A 21,169-nucleotide genomic window follows, 5' to 3' on the forward strand; every position below is an offset into this window, starting at 1 on the left:
TGACTTGCAGCATTCATTCCTCCCGGATGAGCATGTAGAGACAGTGGACAGTCACTGGCGTTGACTTTGCAGCAATCCCTCATAGTGAGTATGCATGTAGCGACAGTGGAGAGGAAAAACTCCCTTTTAACAGGAAGAAACCTCCAGCAGAACCAGGCTCAGTGTGAGCGGCCATCTGCCACAACCGACTGGGGGTTTGAGAGAACAGAGCAGACACAAAGAGAACAAAGAAGCACTGATCCAGGAGTACTTTCTATGGGAAGGAAAAGTAAATGTTAATGGATGTAGCTCCTTTAGTCGTTTCACCTAGAAAGAAAGAACAGATAAACTCTGAGCCAGTTTTCAAGGTTACTCTGAAAAGAGAGCACATAGAGTTAGTCACAGTAAAAGCTCAGTCAATCACCATGTCTAGGAGAGAGAAAGGGTTAAACACTAAAAGACAGGGTCATGTGGATCATCGGTAGAGGGTGAGCATTAAGTTGTTGTCAGCAGAAGCTCGGACGATTCCCCTCTCCAGAAAGGTGTCACAGGTAGACACAGAGCCAGGCCAGGTGTAGCTTCTAGGAAGAGAAAAGAGAGAACAAGGTTGAAACAGCAAATAATGCAAAATTGGAGAGTAGTGTGAAAATGTAGCAAAGAGGGCGAAAGTGGTCATTATGTCCTCCAGCAGCCTACGCCTATAGCAGCATCACTACACAGATAGTTTCAGTTCAGATTATTTAGTTAAACGGCACTTATTTACAATAATGTCTCAAGGCACCCCACAAAGGGTCCCACTGATGGTCATTGTTATACTAAAAACCACAAGGATTGGGATACCTCTCTCTGTCAGACTGATCATAACCATTGGAAAAGAGAAGGGGTCACACAGGTAGCAGAAATGGAGGGTGTGTTTGCACCTCAACCATAACTGAGCTGGTTTAGGCTAAACCTGACTCCACCTTACTCCATCCAACAGGGAGGGAGGAAGGCTCCCTCCCTGATCTTCACAGTTGTCTTTGCGTTCCCTGAACATTCTTGCACAGATTGGTTGATAGATAAGAAGAAAGCTTGCATGGTTCCATGTGAAGCCTCAGTTTCCCTGAGTTTTCACATGGAACACAAAGAAAACACAGAGAAAGATACCAGGCATGTATGCAAAACCACACTGAGTTGTTTTTTTTAAATATAATGATAACAACATACCTAGCATGTTTATAGTAATTCCACAAAAGGTCAGCGCCAAATCAGAGTGCTCAGTGCGGGCATTGGAAAATTCCATTAACTGCTAGAAATTAGCATCGGTTCTGTAAAAATAGACTTAAGCACATGACTAATATGTATGAGCTTAACATAACATCAGTAATGTATGTAAATACCCACAGGCATGTATTTCCTGTGCTCTGAGGGAAGAAATGGCTGCTTTTCATTGTAACAGCTTTTTGGAACTTCATCACTGTAACTGAGTTTCTACTGCAACAACAAAGCAATAGATCATAGTAGATTCACAGCCGCCATGCCTACAGGGTTTGAACTGAACTTGACTGAAGTTTGAACGCAAAGTGAACAGGAGGGAGTCAGGTATTCCAAAGAAGACCAGAGATGTAACATTATTGGGTTAATGATCCAAGAGGATTTTTGTAACTTTTCTGTCTGTTATTCATAATGCTTTATCTTTTGAGTTTGCTCTGGTTTGACTTTGACTTTTGAGGGGTTTTTTTGCTAGAAAAAAAACTTTGTAAGATAATTTTAATAAGCTTTTTTGGCAAGCATCTGAGAGCAAACTACTCATATCGCCTTAGTTCGCACGTTTTATAAACAAATGCCATTATAAGGCATCCTCTACACTTTCATAGGCTTCCCATTTTGAATTTGCTCAGATCAGCCCTATAAGGATCAATGGAAGCACTCCATTAATACATTGCTTTTTGGGGGTGCACATGCATCACATCTATCACTGTATTAGTTCTACTTTTTGCAGTAGTATTCCTCAAAATTAAATGTTCCTTTTGCTAAGACGTCTTGAGGAAATAAACACATAAGGTTCGCTTCCATTAGCTACAGCAGGAATCAGACATATCTCTCAAAGTTAGAAAATAATATTCTTTTATTGTGTACCCTTGCAGAATTAATATGATATGACCACATTAAAGACTTGTCTTTAATGTGCATTTAAGCTTTTGTCATGTAGTCAACATTCACTTTTTGATATATACTTTTCATTGGGAATTGTAGCGTAATGTTTATGCCATTCATTCACCCTTTGCGTGCCAATAATATGAATAACAGGCCAATGAAACTGGCACTAAACCCCTAGTGAGTACACACTCAGTTCAGCTCATTTGCAATGACTTACAAATATTGAGAATATTCTTTAGTAAAACAAAAGGAAGTAGTAACTGAGGTCTGTCTTTAGAAGTCTTATCTACATACCTTATCAGTAAAAGCTGTCAATAGTTTCAGAAATGAAGTTGAGTGCTTTATACTTGGTACCTGGTATGTATATTCAGAACTCTTCTTTGGAAGTAAGAAGGAAGTAGCTCTAATGTTGTTACCTTGTTGTTTTGAGTCAACTGAATGCAAAAACTAAAGGACTATTTCACTGTTTTTAAAGGTACCTGTATCCATCCTTAGTTCAAAATCTAAAATGGTTTTATTGGTGAATCCTGAAGTGGATAATTCTACACTGAACAGCGACTCTTTAAAACAGTTTGAACTTCACTAAATCTTTATACAATTAAAAAAGGATACTGATCAAACCTGGGCTGAATTAACTATTATAAAGATTATTTGAAACATAGTTTGTGATTTGATAAACCTTTAACGTATCTTTAAAAAAAATCTATATTTTTTCCAGAAATACTATTAAAATCTTGTTTAGTCCAATTCTCATGAGCCCAATACTGTCTCGTCTTATAGACTGGCTGTATCGTTACACTAGTAGCGCACAGTCAAGTGGTTGCTCAAATAACACTCACCAATAAAAAGCTACCTATGTGAACACTGATGGGTATGTAAGCAATTTAATGTACAAGGAGCTTGGAACCAGAGTATGAATGGTGGCATCACAAGTTGAACAATATGTTATCAGGCAACCTGCAGTCAACCCTGGTCGAATGCAAAACTACTAAAAAGCAGTCAAAAAAATGAGGAGGGGAAATATGTGGCCTTCACCTGTTAAATCTTTTCTGTTTTTTGGGTCGTCTTATTGTCGCCACCTGTTGGTAGTTTCATTAACAACTGACCAGATCAATATTCCAGAAGTTAAACTGAGTTGATATTATACTCTAAATAAATGTGGTCCTTTAATGTTTTTTGAGCAGTGGATATTGACATAATCATTATAAGTTATTTATTATACGAGCAATGCTGGAGCAAACTAAATCCTGATCCGAGGATGCAAATATAAGATAATTATTATTCATGGTGATGATTCGTATGCATGTGTACAGTCAGTCTTCGCAGCAGGTCCTCTGTGCCTTTCTGTTTTACTGCTGCTGCACATCCGTAAATGGAAATAAGGGTGGTTGGATACTGGGTATCAGTAGATGAGGATTTCTCAGCCATTCAGTCTTCAACCAAGTTTTTCTTTCCCATCATTTTACATATCTTAATGTTTCTATTTCTCATGTTGCATGTTTCAAAATGGTGTTTTTAGTTAAAACTATTTACACTAAATTGAGCCTTTTCCCACCCCTGAAAATTATATTCTAGCTACACACCTGTCTAAGCCAATATTTAATGTAGAAGCATTGCATTTTGTCCCTAGTCCAATAACAACCCGGACTCTTACAGGAGGGAACAGAGAGAGAAACAGGCAGAGAGTGAGACAGACAGAAAGAGACAGGGACATCAAGAGCGTAGGATGATACAGGCTGCTGACTCATCAGCCCTGTAGGGATTATCCTTCACACTTTGTGTGTGCATCCGTGTCTGTGTTTATGCATGCCAGTGCTCCTGTTGTCCTACTATTGAAGAGGAAACACATACTCGTCATTGCTTCATGATGAAAGCATGATAAAGGAAGCAAAGCAGGCATCCGACCTGTCAAAGGCATAATGTAACATTATAATTAATCCGTATTCTGTCCCTGTTCCTGATGGTGAGGGTCAGAGTTTATGATTTTAGATAGATTGAAATAAAATCATACATTATAGGCCAGAAAAAGTGATCAAGTATTGTTTGTGTTGGGAACCTTGGTCTCACTTCAGTGTTGCAGAGAACACACTAATAGAGTCATGTGTATGGGACAGTGGTGAAACATAAGATTTAAGCTGTTGAGAAAAGGATAAAAGACTGGAAACATGGCCTTTACCAAATGAGCTGTCAGCTGAAACAATGAAAAACATTGTAAAACTCCTTCCTGAAGGTCATTTAACACCAAACATGACAATAAGACCACTTCAGATGCTGTAAAAGAGCAACACAGGTGATGATGAATTAAAGTGTCCAAACAAAAAGCACAAAGCAATTTGTCTTGACAAACAACACCGCAAAGCAAAATCAAACACAACGGTTAGAAACAGGAGTCAATGTTTGTGGCTGACAGTAAAATATTTACTGAAAGGATAAAAAAAAAATGTGTTTCTTTTTAATAAAGTAAAACAAACACTGTCACAAACCAGCTTTAGATGGCAGGAAGTACACTAGACTTTCTAGTTTTGGTCAAGTTAGTTTTAATTAGCTTTCTCTTCATTGAAACTAGACCTCCTGCACATAAAGGTTTTCAGGGCTATGCAAAGAGTGTTTACAGTGTTGTGAAGTGTTTATGCACTTACAGATGTCCACTGTTTTTGATTTTTGTCACACTTACACATGATCAACCACGTTTTAATATCGACAAAGAAAACATCAGATGTAATGGTATGCACAGAATCTGGAGTTAGTTTTGGTGTTATTCAGTCCAGGTTAGACCAATCTGTGTTTTGTGATTTTCATACTTGTCCTAATCTGAAAAAGTTTCCAAAGTACTCTTTTTGCCCATTCAAAAACAGAATAAAGGTCTTACCGGACCCTGCTTTAAAAGAAACTGTTCAGCGTAAGAAAATCTAGTTCAGGTTTAACATAGGTAGATCTTGCCCTGGACCTGATCAAAGATCCCAGATTCCTTTAAAAACTATAGAATACACTTAAGCCCAGAACTTTAGCGTCATCAACAAGCCATAGCACACACAGATTGTTTTTACAGTGTCTTAAAAGTGAAAAACATGGGGAGGTCAAATCCAGTCTTCATTAACAAGACATACAAACAAGCAACAGAAAACGGGCAGGACGTTTTTCTTTTTTAGAGCATTTAGGCCACCTTTTGGTGTAAGGGCACCCTGAGCAGGCGGCCATATCGCCCATATATAAACCACTACTGGATAGCTTTACACAGCAGAGCTTTAATATATAAGCCTTCAGAATAAAACAGTTCATTCTTTGTATGCTGTTATCCAGTGGGGTCTTTTTTCCCACCAAGGGTTAAAACAAACCGATGCGCTTTTAGCTCACTTCATATTTCCTAGAACGCTTTTGAACATAAAATGCATCCTTTTATTTACAAACTGGGGTTGTAATAATGACATGTTTGAATATAATGTTGCATTAAAGTGCAGTACATGCGACACCAACCATGCACATGAAAAAGCAAAAACTAGCTTTGTTCAATGTTTTTACTCTGTATGTCCTCTCCCCATGAGTCTATGTGAGGTTCTGTAAGTGGTCGTGACTATTATCATTTTTGTCTTGCTTTTGGTTTTGTGGGGTTATGTTTCTTTGGTTTTTCATTTTTTTAAATTTGTGATTCTGTTTCTCTTTGTTTCTTTGCTTTAAAGCAATTTTACTTTAAATATGTTGGTTTATTTTCAGGTTGATCTCTTTTTTTCTTTGGCTATAATTTAGCTGTGCTAGCCTCATGCCTACTCCACAATCTGCTACGGGTTTTAGGGATGGCTCTAGTTTGCGGTGGCCCTTACTTGTTTTTTTATTTAATGAAATACTCGCTCATACACAAGTTAATTCAAAGTGCTTTACAGGAAAATAAAAAACCGAGAATCAGCTGGTGCCTAGCTGGTGTCTAGCTCGAGCTGTCATTGGGTGAGGGGCAAGGATAGTTCTCTGGTCCGGTGTGTCTCCGGTTCTCCAGAGACACACCGGACAAACAAACATGCACACACACAACCTTTATCTAAGGGCAATTTAGCATTTAGAATAATCAGTTAACCTTACAGTGGGAGTACCAGGGGAGAACCCACGCATGCACAGGGAGAACATGCAAACTTCAGGCTGGGATTACCAGGACTGGATTTGAACCTAGGACCCTTGTTGCTGCAAGGCAACAGCGCTACTAACTGCACGACTGCAGTTCAGATTTTGTTTCTATATTTAAGGATTACCTGACCCTCTGGGGATAATATTTGGGGCTCTGTGAGGGCCTGGAAGTGGACAAATATTATTTACAGTTCTGAATGCGTAAAAAGGCAATTCTGGGACACTATTTACCTAAGGTAGCATATCTTCCTGAAAGACAAGTCAGATACACACTAGCGTGATGGGGGTATTAGAGTTGCTTTGTCTGAGCTTTGAGTTAAAAACAACAGTTTGTTTGCTTCACTCTGTCCCAGTTCATAAGAACAAAACAGTGAGATATGAAAATGCTTTGTGACTCTGGGTGATAATTGTTACTTCGTCATTATGATGGGTTCCAATCACACTGCACATTGCCGCCTGAGCATACCAGTTCTGCTCTGCATAAAATTTCTTGACAATTTGCATTTTGATAAGTCTTACTCTGTCAAAGGAATTATAGTAATGCCAGTTAACTGTGTCAACAGTTTGCGATTTAGTGAAAAATTTTGCAAAAGCTTGAAAACAGAAAGAAGTACAAAAATCTTAGTAGGGTTTTACTTGTCCAAAGATGCATGCGACAATCAAAACATAATCTGGAAGATGCTTCCTTCAATATTACTTTCCTATTAATGCATTCCAAAGGGTTCATGTGTTATTTTGTCATTATTTGGTGGTGCATCTGCCATCATCTATAGTGCTTACGGTTTAAATCTCATTGCAGTCATCTCTTCTTTTGTGTTTCTCTCTGTGTGTCTTTCTGGTGTGGAATATTCCACTCTCTTTCTGGCTGCCTGTGCTAGCTGAAGTGCTCTGCTGCAGAAACCAAAAAAAGCAGCAGCCAGTGTGACTCACAATAAGCAAGAGCAGCATACTGTGAAAAGACCCTCTAAATACATTTCAGTTGAATGTAAAATGGCAGCTTCTTAAGACTCAAACTATCTCAGCTTACAAACTGTATTTAGGTTCCTAATGCAGATAAGAAGTTGAGTTCATTTAGATCTGTTTTTGTGGAGCTAACTTAGTTTTGTGCAGAAATAAAAACATAATAATAATTTTAGAAAAAACAACCATCAACTGAATCTTAGCAATGGTATTACATTCATATGGACCTTTTGCAGGCCCTGAACACAATGGAAAAACTGTTAATTTAATGCACAGTGGTTGTGAACTGCACCAAAGCAGATATTTAATATCATCTTTTTTTTCTCCATAGTCCTGTTTGCTTTCCACCCATCTGTCTTCCACATTGCTGCAAACTGTTTGCACTATTATTTAAATTGAAGGTCCCGCACTCTGCAGCACCAGCATTGCATGTGTCCCTGCTGACGTTTATCACCTGACCTCATGCCTGTCCTTGCTCTGCTTCTCAGACCTGATCCAGGCCACCCAGGATTCCAACGTGAACGTCCCCCAGATGGCCGACACGCTAATGGAGAGGGTGGGTAACGCCAGCTGGGTGGTGGTTTTTAAAGCCCTGATCACCACACACCACCTCATGGTGCATGGTAATGAGGTAAGGCCAAATTGTGTGGGTTTGCTGCATTCAGAAGGCATTAACTTTTTGGCATTTTAGCCAACTGGCCAACCTAGACTGGCTGTGAATTGCTTTAAACAAAGCAGGACACTGGTTGTACATGATACAAGATTTATGTTTGTGTTCAGTGAGTTCAGTTGAGGTTCTGTGAACACCAAGATCCAATGTTAATACAAAGCTTGAGCTGAAAATTCATTTTAAGTGTGGTTTAGATCAATGTTCCTTTAAATAGTTTTGTTTTTAGTACACCAGAACAATAAGTCTTATCACTTGTGAGAAGGAATCTTGACAAATGAATCAACTGAAAGCTCAGATCACCCACTTTTTGGTGGACACAGCATCCCTTATGGGAACTGCAATGAGCTGAAATTGTAAAGAACTGGATGGACAGACGGATGGACGTATGGATGGTCTTTTCTCCATGTCTCCTTTACATTCACTTAGTTGAGCTTTAAAGTGTTGGCTGATGGACAAAGACAAGCAGTACAGGGATGAGAGAGACTGGAAGTGCAAGGCATATAGCGGATCAAAAGGATCCCACTCCACATATATGAGAACATGTTAATAGTAAAATGATAAGTGCACCTATGTAAGATGTTGGAATTCCTAAGGTATTTGCTTCATTCTTGTTTATCAGTCAGCTATAAATATAAAACCACGTTAATTGTAACGTATTTTTAAAAGTTATTTGTAACACGTTTTTAGCTCAGCACCACATGTAGAAATACCCTGGTGCTGAACAGTGACCAGCCCTCCACAAACTGGGATGTTCATGGACCTTGTTTGTTACTGCTGCAGGCAGAACAGGTCACATGAAACAGACAGGAAGCCTCTGCAGGCTTACTGTGATATTCTAATTGGAAAGCACAGATTCCATCAACAAAATCATGTGGACAAAGACATAACAGTTTTTCAAGCTCTGCCTATAAAAATAGGGGTGACCGTTTAAAATCGTCTCTGCAAAATGTCGCCACACGTCTTCTTGCTGAGTTTGTCAGAGACTCCCGATGATGTAAAATATTGATGGGTCGCGGATTTTCTGCATTGTAAAGATAAATCTTCACATTTCACTTTTCTACCAAATCAGTAGACATCTTTACATAGACATTTTTTCCACATTGCGGATTAGACACATTTTAGACTAGAATTAGACTATTAACCTTTTACGTTTCAACTATATTTACATATTGGTCCAGCTCTTTCTGAACTACATTAATGAGTAGGAGAAATACTGATTAAGGAATATTCATAAAAGGGACATCAGGAAAACTAGTGACATTAGGATGACCTGATCATTATGTACCTATTTTTTACTTATCTGACTGAAATAGGGATTTCCAGAAAACAAAGGCTGTGTAGCAACAGAAAGATAACAACCTTGTTTATGCTGTTATCTTGTTTATACATCACAGCAGGAACATGGGCGAGTGTGCCGTGTTGGCTAGATCCCAATGTGACACTAAGGTCCTGGCACAAACATACATGTCACAAATGAGCTTGGTTTGTGTTTGACATTTTAGAGTTTTTTTCTATGTCTGCTTCATAATTCTATTAATATGGCCCCCGTCTTTGGTAAACAATAACATGGGATATTATTCATTGTTTAATGCCAGTGGAAAAAAGATAGCCTGTTAGTATTTATTGCACAACATTGAAGTTTTTTGGCCTAATATGTGTCCAAATTGGTTTAATGCTTAACTTCATCGTTATTTAAATAGAAAAAAAAATTTGCATTATGTTTGCCTATTTAATTCTATTTTTCTCTTTATGTTCAGGCATAACGACTTCTCTGAAATGTATCTGCCATGATTTAAACAACATGAAAGAAGGATGCAACGTTTATTCAGTAAAAGGCTTATTATGTAACATTGTGCATTTGTCCTTTTCTGCAGAGATTTCTCCAGTTCCTGGCATCTAGGAACACGCTGTTCAACCTCAGCAACTTCCTGGACAAAACAGGCTCCCATGGTGTGTGGCGTCTGATCCAAACAATTATGACATTATACACAGCTCTAAAGGAACAGTCCAACAGTTCAGCTCTACTCCGAGGCGAAATCAAACAGAACAGAACATTTTCTTATTGATTTCAGTCCTTTTCTGACTGACTTATAAAATCAAGTATTTAAAAACAGTTTATAAGTTGTTAAGGTAGCAAATACACCTTAGCAACCCCAAATACACCCTGCTCCCGTAAGATGAACCAATTGCCATTGAAATTAGGACATCATCCATAGCACTGGGTTCACAGCCTGCTGTCACACATGTGTTTATGCTTGGTTGACTGCAGAGACAAAAAGTACATTATAAGCCTTTATTCATTCTCCCCATGTTGAAGAATGTATTCACTGAGCCTCACAAATGGACAGCGCTGTTAGAAAGTTTACAAATAAAAGAAAATGGCAAATTACCACTCTAGTTGTGGTAAATGGCCTGAACTTGTGTAGCGATTTATCAAGTCCCCAAAGTGCTTTCCACTACAATCAGTCATTCAACCATTCATCCACACATTCATACACTGACAGTGGTGAGCTACATTGAAGTCACAGCTGTCCTGGGGCAGACTGACAGAAGTGAGGCTGCCATACATTCGGCACCACCGAGCCCTCTGACCACCATCAGCAGGCAGGAAGGGTGAAGTGTCTTGCCCAAGGACACAATGACTGAGACAGAGTGGGGGTTCGAACAAAGGCATTTTTCAGATGACAGTAAAGTTTATATTTTATTTGGAAATCAATGTCCCAGATTCTGGAGGAACAAAGGAGAGGCACCGAATCCACACTGCTTGAGGTCCATTGGGACGTTTCCACATTCAGTGGTGATTTGGGTGATTCAGTGGTGTCATCTGCTGGTGTTAGTCCATTGGGTTTTCTGAAGTCCATGGTCAATGCAGCCATCTACCAGGAAATTTTAGAGCATTCAACGGTTTCTTCTGCTGACAAGCTTAATGGAGATGCTAATCTCATTTTCCTGCAGGACTTGGTACCTGCCCACACTACCAAAGGTACCAAAAGCTGGTCCAATGACCATGGTGTTACTGTGCTTGATTGGCCACAAACTGGCCTGACCTGAACCCCAGAGAGTATCTATGGGGTTTTATCAAGAAGAAGATGAAAGACATCAGACCCAACAATGCATATGACCTGAAGGCTGCCAATAAAGCAACCAGGGTTTCCATCACACGCCAACAGAACCACAGGTTGATGGCCTTTATGCCACGCTGCACCGATGCAGTAATTCATACAAAAGGAGGCCCAACAAAGTATTGAGTGCATAGAAATGAACATAGTTTTTAGAAACCTGACATTTCTGCTTAAAATATCCATTCGTATTGACCTTATGTAATATTCAACTTTTCTGAGACACTGAATTTGGCATTTTTATAACCTGTAAGCCTAAACCATCAAGATTGCAAGAAGACTTGAAATGTTTCACTCTATGTGTAAGAAATCTATATACCGTAATATATTAGGTTCACTTTCTGCATGTCTGAGATTACCAATAAATTCCTGTTTATGTGAAATTGTGAAAAAATAAAGTGGGAAACTAAATGATATGCTTCCCAATGGAAGTAAGTTTTTATTTGTAGTCATTTTAAACTATACAACCACTATAAGCTACTAATACATTTCTGATTTTGTTTAAGCGCTAAGTTGACAAAGAGTACTTTCATGTAACTTAAAACTAAGCATCTGTACAGCTAATTCGGCTATACTAATATGTACAATGGTCTGAATAAAAACACAACTCCTCAATGCTTGTTTCATTCCCTCTGCTCTTTTCTGCTGCCTGCAACCTGAGAAGTGGATTAGAGTATGTTCATTCAGGTTATTATAAAACACGGTGGGCAGTGACAACTTATACATTTGCAGTTTTAGGGCTAAAGCTTGGATCTTTGTGTTTATAGTAAAGTGTTATAGTGTTTATAGTATAGGTTTTAAGTAAAAGGACAGGCACGCATTTTCTTAAAAAAAGTTTCCCTTAAGGATAAGGGTCTGAAACATGCACATGCAGAGCAGGTCCTGTTCACCTGTGCAAATATCACAACTCCTCTTCTCTACAACACACTGACTGTTGCTTCTCTAAAAAGTCTCTAATGTCTTAACAGAATGGTATTTATTGTCACCTGGGTAAGCCACACTGACACAGGTCTTATCCAATAATTTACAAACAGCTTCATTTCTCATGTCCACCAGTCTTTATAAAGGGAATATGGATTACTGCTCATCTAATATTATGGATGTGTTCTCCTCAGGCTATGACATGTCCACGTTTATCAGGCGTTACAGCCGCTATCTCAACGAGAAGGCCTTCGCCTACAGACAGATGTCTTTTGACTTTGGACGAGTCAAGAAAGGGTACGCTTGCTTATTTCTCTGTTAAAATAGGTTATCATTTTATTATTGTTGCTAAAACTCCATCAATTAACAAACTTTATTGGTTTTATTAAGAGTTTAACATCCTCTTCCTTCCTTTTACCCTTAATCCATCAAGGTAATGTGCTTCTCACAGAGCAATGTCAGTCAGTCAGTCAGTCATTTTCTACCGCTTATTCCATAGTGGGTCACGGGGGAGCTGGTGCCTATTTCCATCAGTCTATGGGTGGGAGGTGGGGTACACCCTGAACAAGTCCACAGAGCAATGTATATGTGATTTTAGTTTGGTGTGAAGAATAGTGCCTGGGTTTATCCACAGTGGAGAGATGAATACAGAGAAGGTTTCTGCTCATGTTTGTAAAGCTGACAGCTCTTTAGCTGGTAAACACAAGGTCTCTATGGCTAAACAAACTGGCACTGAAAACTACAGACTATGAAACTGAGCAGAATAGAAATGAGACTTAGAGGTGGATGATATGTGTGATATGTGTGTAGTAAGCTTTATTATTGTGGTTTTCTGAACCTGTCATTCCCAATTGCCAATGAAAGAGTAATGCTTTTTTTTTCTTCTAAAATCTAAATGTTTCAGAGAGTTGCTGTGTAATGTTCTTATGCTTTGTTTCTTGATATCTCACAGAGCTGATGGAGCGATGAGGACCATGTCAGTAGAGAAACTGTTGAAAGGAATGCCAATCCTGCAGAGCCAGATCGACTCGCTGTTAGACTTTGAGGTGAGTGACACTTGATAACTGGCAACAATGTCTGGTTGAGAGGTCACCGAATTCTCTGTTGGACACACACAGACGCAGGAAAAACACCAACGGTGCTAAACAAATTTGTTGCATGAGCAGCATCTATGAGGATATGTGATGACATGTCAACCTCTCTAACACAATATCTTATGATCAGTATTAAACTACTAATAAAACCATAAGGTTTTGTTTGTTTTCTTGGATTTTTAGTTATACAGCTATGCCATTATTTGCAAGTATTCTATGTAAATAGGCCCTGTGGAGTTTTTTTGTTTTTGTTTTAGTTCTCTGAACTCTGGCAAGAAACCATAGTCCCGACAGAATTGGGCCCGTTGTGCTGCTGTGAAGATTCTGCAAGATCTAAACACGACTATGGCTATTAAATACTGAGTTTCAGAGGTTTTTCTTCAAGTAAATAAGTGTAGTGATATATTAAAAGCTATTTTACTCTTTGTGTCCTCAGGTTCATCCAAAAGACCTGAACAACAGAGTGATAAACGCCTGCTTTCTCCTCCTCTTCAAAGATCTCATCAAGTTGTATGCCTGCTACAATGATGGCATCATCAATCTGCTTGGTGAGGAAGAACTTCCTTCAGCAGATTTATTCAAATGTTGGAAAAGTTTGGCTCTAATAGATTCAAAGGTTTTAATATACCTCATTCATTCAGACTTTCAAAGTGTTTACTACAGTTACAAATGGATGCTTGTGAGAAAAACTATAAATCAGAAAAGAAACATTTTGGAAGCTTTCAGGAAGACATCAGCGTTTCTGGTCCAGTTCTGACCAGAATTGTTATCCTGGTGTCACTAGAATACTATTAGCCAACCACGCAGTGGTTGTGTAATATATAGCAGTGGCTAAACGTTTTATAAAGGATCAATCTGTGTTTCAGCTCTAAAAGTATACCTGCCTTTTGGTGATGTAACTGATAAAATGTTTTTTCAAGGCACACAGATCAAACTCTAAGTCATTCTACAGGTAGTTTTCTCACTGCATGTTGTTTGACCCTAAAAGGTCACTTCAAACTAATACACACGTACAATACAAAATTGTTGGTACCCCTCGATTAATGAAAGAAAAACCCACAATGGTCACAGAAATAACTTGAATCTGACAACGGTAATAACTAATAAAAATTCTATGTAAATGAACAAATGAAAGTCAGACATTGCTTTTCAAACATGCTTCAACAGAATTATTTAAAAAAATAAACTCAGGTCTGGACAAAAATGATCGTACCCTTAACTTAATATTTTGTTGCACAACCTTTTGAGGCAATCACTGCAATCAAACGATTCCTATAACTGTCAATGAGACTTTTGCACCTCTCAGCAGCTATTTTGGTCCACTCCTCATGAGCAAACTGCTCCAGTTGTCTCAGGTTTGAAGGTTGCCTTTTCCAGATGGCATGTTTCAGCTCCTTCCAAAGATGCTCAATAGGATTTAGGTCAGGGCTCATAGAAGGCCACTTCAGAACAGTCCAATGTTTTCCTCTTAGCCATTCTTGGGTGTTTTTAGCTGTGTATTTTGGGTCATTATCCTGTTGCAAGACCCATGACCTGCGACTGAGACCAAGCTTTCTGACACTGGGTAGAACATTTCTCTCTAGAATCCCTTAATAGTCTTGAGATTTCATTATTTCCTGCACAGATTCAAGACACCCTGTGCCAGATGCAGCAAAGCAGGCCCAGAACATAACAGAGCCTCCTCCATGTTTCACAGTAGGGACAGTGTTCTTTTCTTCATATTCTTAATTTTTCCGTCTGCGAACATACAGCTGATGTGCCTTGCCAAAAAGTTAGATTTTTGTCTCATCTGTCAAATTCCAGTCTGGCTTTTTTATGATTTGTTTTCAACAATGGTGTTCTCCTTGGTCGTCTCCCATTAAGTCCACTTTGACTCAAACAATGTCGGATGGTGCGATTTGACACTGATGTTCCCTGAGCTTGAAGTTAACCTTTAATCTCTTCAGTTTTTCTGGGCTCTTTTGTTACCGCTCGTATTATCCGTCTCTTTGATTTGTCATAAATTTTCTTCCTGCGGCCACGTCCAGGGAGGTTAATACTGATATGATGTGTTGGTGTGGATGATGCCATCCTCTACCTGCTACATGGAGCCCACTTGCACCTGAGGACATCAATACCAAAGCCACAACCAGTTCTGATCGAGGGAGTCAAAGTCAAGGTGTTTGACTACTACAAATACCTTTGGCTTTGGCTGGACAGCAAGCTGGGCTGCACTTGCAGCACTGACCTACTGTACAGGAAGGGACAGAGCAGGTTGTACTTCCTGAGGAGACTGCGGTCCTTTAATATCTGCAGGAATCTCCATGTGGATGTTTTATCAGTCTGTGTTCCCCAGCACCCTACTTCACACCGTGGTGTGCTGGTGGGGCATCATGTCCATGACACATACATCTAGGCTGGACAAACTAATCAGGCAGGCGGGCTCTGTTGTAGGCCTGAATGAACGTACTACAACAGATTTAAAAATTATTTTGTTCCTTATGCCATCAGACTATACAACTCCTCTTTGGGGGGAGGAGGAGTAGCAGGAGGATAAGGGAGGATGAAAATGGCAGCAGTAGCACTAAGCAACAGCAGTAGGAGCCTGATATAGACTTTGAGCAATAATACAGAATAATGGCAATAATAAGGTGCATTAGGTCTTTTCATGCAGCTTTTTATTTATGTATCTATGTATGCATGTATATATGTCTATATATATATATATATATACATATATATATATATACATATATATATATATACATATATATATATATATATATGTATATATATATATATATATATATCTATATATATATATATATATATATATATATATATATATATATATATATATATATATATATATATCTATATATATATATATATATATATATATATATATATATATATATATATATATATATATATACAGGGGTTGGACAATGAAACTGAAACACCTGTCATTTTAGTGTGGGAGGTTTCATGGCTAAATTGGACCAGCCTGGTAGCCAGTCTTCATTGATTGCACATTGCACCAGTAAGAGCAGAGTGTGAAGGTTCAATTAGCAGGGTAAGAGCACAGTTTTGCTCAAAATATTGAAATGCACACAACATTATGGGTGACATACCAGAGTTCAAAAGAGGACAAATTGTTGGTGCACGTTTGCTGGCGCATCTGTGACCAAGACAGCAAGTCTATGTGATGTATCAAGAGCCACGGTATCCAGGGTAATGTCAGCATACCACCAAGAAGGATGAACCACATCCAACAGGATTAACTGTGGACGCAAGAGGAAGCTCTCTGAAAGGGATGTTCGGGTGCTAACCCGGATTGTATCCAAAAAACATAAAACCACGGCTGCCCAAATCACGGCAGAATTAAATGTGCACCTCAACTCTCCTGTTTCCACCAGAACTGTCCATCAGGAGCTCCACAGGGTCAATATACACGGCTGCTATAGCCAAACCTTTGGTCACTCATGCCAATGCCAAACGTCGGTTTCAATGGTGCAAGGAGCGCAAATCTTGGGCTGTGGACAATGTGAAACATGTATTGTTCTCTGATGAGTCCACCTTTACTGTTTTCCCCACATCCGGGAGAGTTACGGTTTGGAGAAGCCCCAAAGAAGCGTACCCCCCAGACTGTTGCATGCCCAGAGTGAAGCATGGGGGTGGATCAGTGATGGTTTGGGCTGCCATATCATGGCATTCCCTTGGCCCAATACTTGTGCTAGATGGGGTGCCAAGGACTACCGAACCATTCTTGAGGACCATGTGCATCCAATGGTTCAAACATTGTATCCTGAAGGCGGTGCCGTGTATCAGGATGACAATGCACCAATACACACAGCAAGACTGGTGAAAGATTGGTTTGATGAACATGAAAGTGAAGTTGAACATCTCCCATGGCCTGCAGTCACCAGATCTAAATATTATTGAGCCACTTTGGGGTGTTTTGGAGGAGCGAGTCAGGAAACGTTTTCCTCCACCAGTATCACATAGTGACCTGGCCACTATCCTGCAAGAAGAATGGCTTAAAATCCCTCTGACCACTGTGCAGGACTTGTATATGTCATTCCCAAGACGAATTGACACTGTATTGGCCGCAAAAGGAGGCCCTACACCATACTAATAAATTATTGTGGTCTAAATCCAGGTGTGCTTCAGTTTCATTGTCCAACCCCTGTATATATATATATATATATATATATATATATGTATATATATATATATATATATATATGTATATATATATGTATATATATATATACATATATATATACATATATATATGTATATATATATATATATATATATATATATATATGTATATATATATATATATATGTATGTGTATGTGCGAATGTATGTATGTATCTGTAAATGATAGAATGATCTTTCCATTTTAAATGGTCAAAATACTGCATTTTAAACTTATCTTTGAAAAACAATCGAAAGGCCAATTATGATTTATTTATACTGTAAAGATTTTTATATTTTTTGGCTTTAATTGTTTTTCAACTCGTCTCGTCGTCTTCCGCTTTATCCGGGACCGGTTCGCCGGGGCAGCAGACTCAGCAGAGACACCCAGACGTCCCTCTCCCCAGACACCTCCTCCAGCTCCTCCGGGGGGAGCCCAAGGCGTTCCCAGGCCAGCTGAGAGACATAGTCCCTCCAGCGTGTCCTGGGCCATCCCCTGGACCTCCTCCCGGTGGAACGTGCCTGGAACATCTCCCAAGGAAGGCGTCCAGGAGGCATCCGGTATAGATGCCCGAGCCACCTCAACTGGCTCCTCTCGATGTGGAAGAGCAGCGGCTCTACTCCGAGCCCCTCCCAGATGGCCGAGCTTCTCACCCTATCTCTAAGGGAGTGCCCGGCCACCCTACGGAGGAAGCTCATTTCAGCGGCTTGTATCCGGGATCTCGATCTTTCGGTCATGACCCAAAGTTCATGGCCATAGGTGAGGATAGGAACGTAGACCGACCGGTAAATCGAGAGCTTCGCTTTTCGGCTCAGCTCTCTCTTCACCACAACGGACCGGCACAGTGCCCCCATTACCGTGGCAGCTGCACCGATCCGTCTGTTGTCTCCCGCTCCATTCTTCCCTCACTCGTGAACAAGACCCCGAGATACTTAAACTCCTCCACTTGAGGCAGGAACTCCCCTTCAACCCGAAGAGGACAAGCCACCCTTTTCCAGTCGAGAACCATGGCCTCTGACTTGGAGGAGCTGATTTTCATCTCTGCCGCTTCACACTCAGCTGCGAACCGCCCCAGTGCGTGCTGTAGGTCTTGGCTAGAGGGGGCCAGCAGGACCACGTCATCTGCAAAAAGAAGAGACGAAATCCTCTGTTCCCCAAACCAGACGCCCTCCGGCCCTTGGCTGTGCCTAGAAATCCTGTCCCTAAAAGTTATGAACAGGACTGGTGACAAAGGGCAGCCCTGCCGGAGTCCAACATGCACCGGGACCAGGTCCAATTTAGTGCCGGCAATGCGAACCAAACTCCTGCTCCGCTTGTACAGGGACCGGATGGCCCCTAATAAAGGGCCCCCGATTCCATACTCCTGGAGCACCCCCCACAGGGCATCACGAGGGACACAGTCGAATGCTTTTTCCAGGTCCACAAAACACAAGTGGACCGGTTCGGCAAACTCCCATGAACCCTCGAGTACCCTGTAGAGGGTATAGAGCTGGTCCAGTGTTCCACGGCCGGGACGAAAACCACACTGCTCCTCCTGGAGCCAGGGTTCGACTATCGGCCGGACTCTCCTCTCCAATACCCTGGCGTAGGCCTTACCAGGGAGGCTGAGGAGTGTGATCTCCCTGTAGTTGGAACACACCCTCCAGTCACCCTTCTTATGTAGGGGGACCACCACCCCATTCTGCCAATCCAGAGGCACTGTCCCCGACTGCCACGCAATGTTGAAGGGATGTGTCAACCATGACAGCCCCACAACATCCAAAGACTTGAGGTACTCAAGGCGGATCTCATCCACCCCCGAAGCCTTACCTCCGCGGAGCTTTTTAACCACCTCGGTGACTTCAGCCTGGGTGATGAAAGAGTCCAAACCCGAGACACCAGCCTCTGTTCCCACCAGGGAATGCGTGATGGCAGGATTGCAGAGATCTTTGAAGTACTCCTTCCACTGCCCAATAATGTCCCCAGTCGAGGTCAGCTGCTCCCCACCCCCACTGTAAACAGTGTTGGCGAAGCACTGCTTTCCCCCTCCTGAGGTGCCTTACGGTTTGCCAGAATCGCTTCGGGGCCAACCGGTAGTCCTTCTCCATGGCCTCACCAAACTCCTCCCAGGTCCGTGTTTTTGCCTCTGCCACCGCCCGGGCCGCGGCACGCTTGGCCCCAAGGTACCCGTCAGCCGCCTCAGGAGTCCCACAAGCCAACCACAGCCAATAGGTCTCCTTCTTCAGCTTGACAGCGTCCCTTACTACCGGTGTCCACCACCGGGTTCAGGGATTGCTGCCGCGACAGGCACCGCAGACTTTATGGCCGCATATACGGGCGGCAGCATCGACAATAGATGCAGAGAATATAGTCCACTCGGACTCTGTGTCTCCAACATCCCCCGGGATCTGGTCGAAGCTCTCCCGGAGGTGGGAGTTGAATACATCCCTGGCCGAGGGCTCTGCCAGGCGTTCCCAGCAGACCCTCACTATGCGTTTGGGCCTGCCAAGTCTGTCCGGCTTTCTTCTCCCCCAGTGGATCCAACTCACCACCAGGTGGTGATCAGTGGACAGCTCAGCCCCTCTCTTCACCCGAGTGTCCAAAACATGCACCCGAAGGTCTGATGATTCGACAACAAAGTCGATCATTGACCTCCTGCATAGGGTGTCCTGGTGCCAAGTGCACTGATGGACACCCTTATGTTTGAACATGGTGTTCATTATGGACAATCCATGACTAGCACATAGTCCAATAACAAAACACCGCTCGGATTCAGATCGGGGAGGCCATTCCTCCCGATCACGCCTCTCCAGGTGTCACTGTCGTTTCCCATGTGAGCGTTGAAGTCCCCCAGCAGAATAATGGAGTCCCCAGGAGGGGCACTATCCAGCACCTTCGACAGGGACGCCAAGAAGGCCGGGTACTCCGCACTACCACTCGACCCGTAGGCCGAAATGATAGTCAGAGACCTCTCCCCAACCCGAAGGCGCAGGGATGAGACCCTCTCATCCACTGGGGTAAACCCCAACACTAGACGGCTGAGCTGGGGGGCGACAAGCAAACCCACCCCTGCCCGCCACCTCTCCCCGTGGGCCACTCCAGACTTGAAGAGAGTCCAGCCCCTCTCGAGGAGATGGGTTCCAGAGCCCACGCTGTGTGTGGAGGCGGGCCCGACTATTTCTAGTCGATATCTCTCGACCTCCCGCACAAGCTCAGGCTCCTTCCCCACCAGCAAGGTGACATTCCACGCCCCTAGAGCCAGCCTAAGCATCCGGGGATCGGGCCGCTGAGGTCTCCACCTTCGTCCACCGCCCAATCCTCTTTGCACCGGTCCCTCACGGTTCCCCCTGCAGGTGGTGGGCCCACTGGGGGATGGTCTCGCGTCTCTCATTCGGGCTTGGCCCGGCCGGGTCCCGCAAGGAGCAACCCAGCCACCAGGCGCTCTCCAACGACCCCAGGCCTGGCTCCAGGGTGGGACCCCGTCTTCGCCGTACCGGGCGACGTCACATGCCTCGATTTCGTATTCGTCATGAGGGGTTCTTGAACCGCTCTTTGTCTGACCCGTCATCTAGAGCCTGTTTGCCATGGGAGACCCTACCAGGGGCATTTAAGACCCAGACAACATAGCCTTTAGGATCATTCGAGCACTCAAACCCATCCACCACGTTAAGGTGGTTGTTTTTCATTGTTTTTTATTACATTGTAGATGTATTACTTATTTGCTATCATTCAGCACAGAGATGACTGGCTTCTGTTTCCATTAGTCATCAAAGCTGATATGTTTATTGCATTGTACATGGCCTCTTGTTGAAAAGTGTATCATGTAACATGTCCCTGTCTTAAGCGTAACATTGTTCCACATCTTTTGTCCAGAGAAATTTTTTCAGATGAAGAGGAGCCAGTGTAAAGACGGGCTCGAGATCTACAAGAGATTCCTGACACGAATGACCCGGGTTTCCGAGTTCTTCAAAATTGCAGAGGTATCCTTTGGACCACCTTCTGTTTCTTC

At 41.9% G+C, this 21,169-nt stretch overlaps 1 protein-coding gene across 8 annotated transcripts in view; it reads left to right on the forward strand.

The window, feature by feature from the left end:
* The window catches only part of snap91a (synaptosome associated protein 91a), a 67,018-nt gene that overhangs the window by 16,457 nt on the left and 29,392 nt on the right, over positions 1–21,169 (forward strand). For 7 of the 8 annotated variants that reach the window (XM_047356965.1, XM_047356956.1, XM_047356982.1 and 4 more), the window contains exons 1-4: positions 12,094–12,198; positions 12,854–12,947; positions 13,432–13,543; positions 21,034–21,140. In XM_047356965.1, coding sequence (XP_047212921.1) covers positions 12,104–12,198; positions 12,854–12,947; positions 13,432–13,543; positions 21,034–21,140 — 408 coding nt within the window. In that variant the 5' untranslated portion in view covers positions 12,094–12,103. Of the gene's footprint in view, positions 1–7,679; positions 7,823–9,735; positions 9,812–12,093; positions 12,199–12,853; positions 12,948–13,431; positions 13,544–21,033; positions 21,141–21,169 lie in introns of those variants that run through there. The other variant, XM_047357017.1, reaches the window with a different exon arrangement.

This window comes from Girardinichthys multiradiatus, chromosome 3, assembly GCF_021462225.1.
Source record: "Girardinichthys multiradiatus isolate DD_20200921_A chromosome 3, DD_fGirMul_XY1, whole genome shotgun sequence".
Taxonomy (NCBI): Eukaryota; Metazoa; Chordata; class Actinopteri; order Cyprinodontiformes; family Goodeidae; genus Girardinichthys; species Girardinichthys multiradiatus.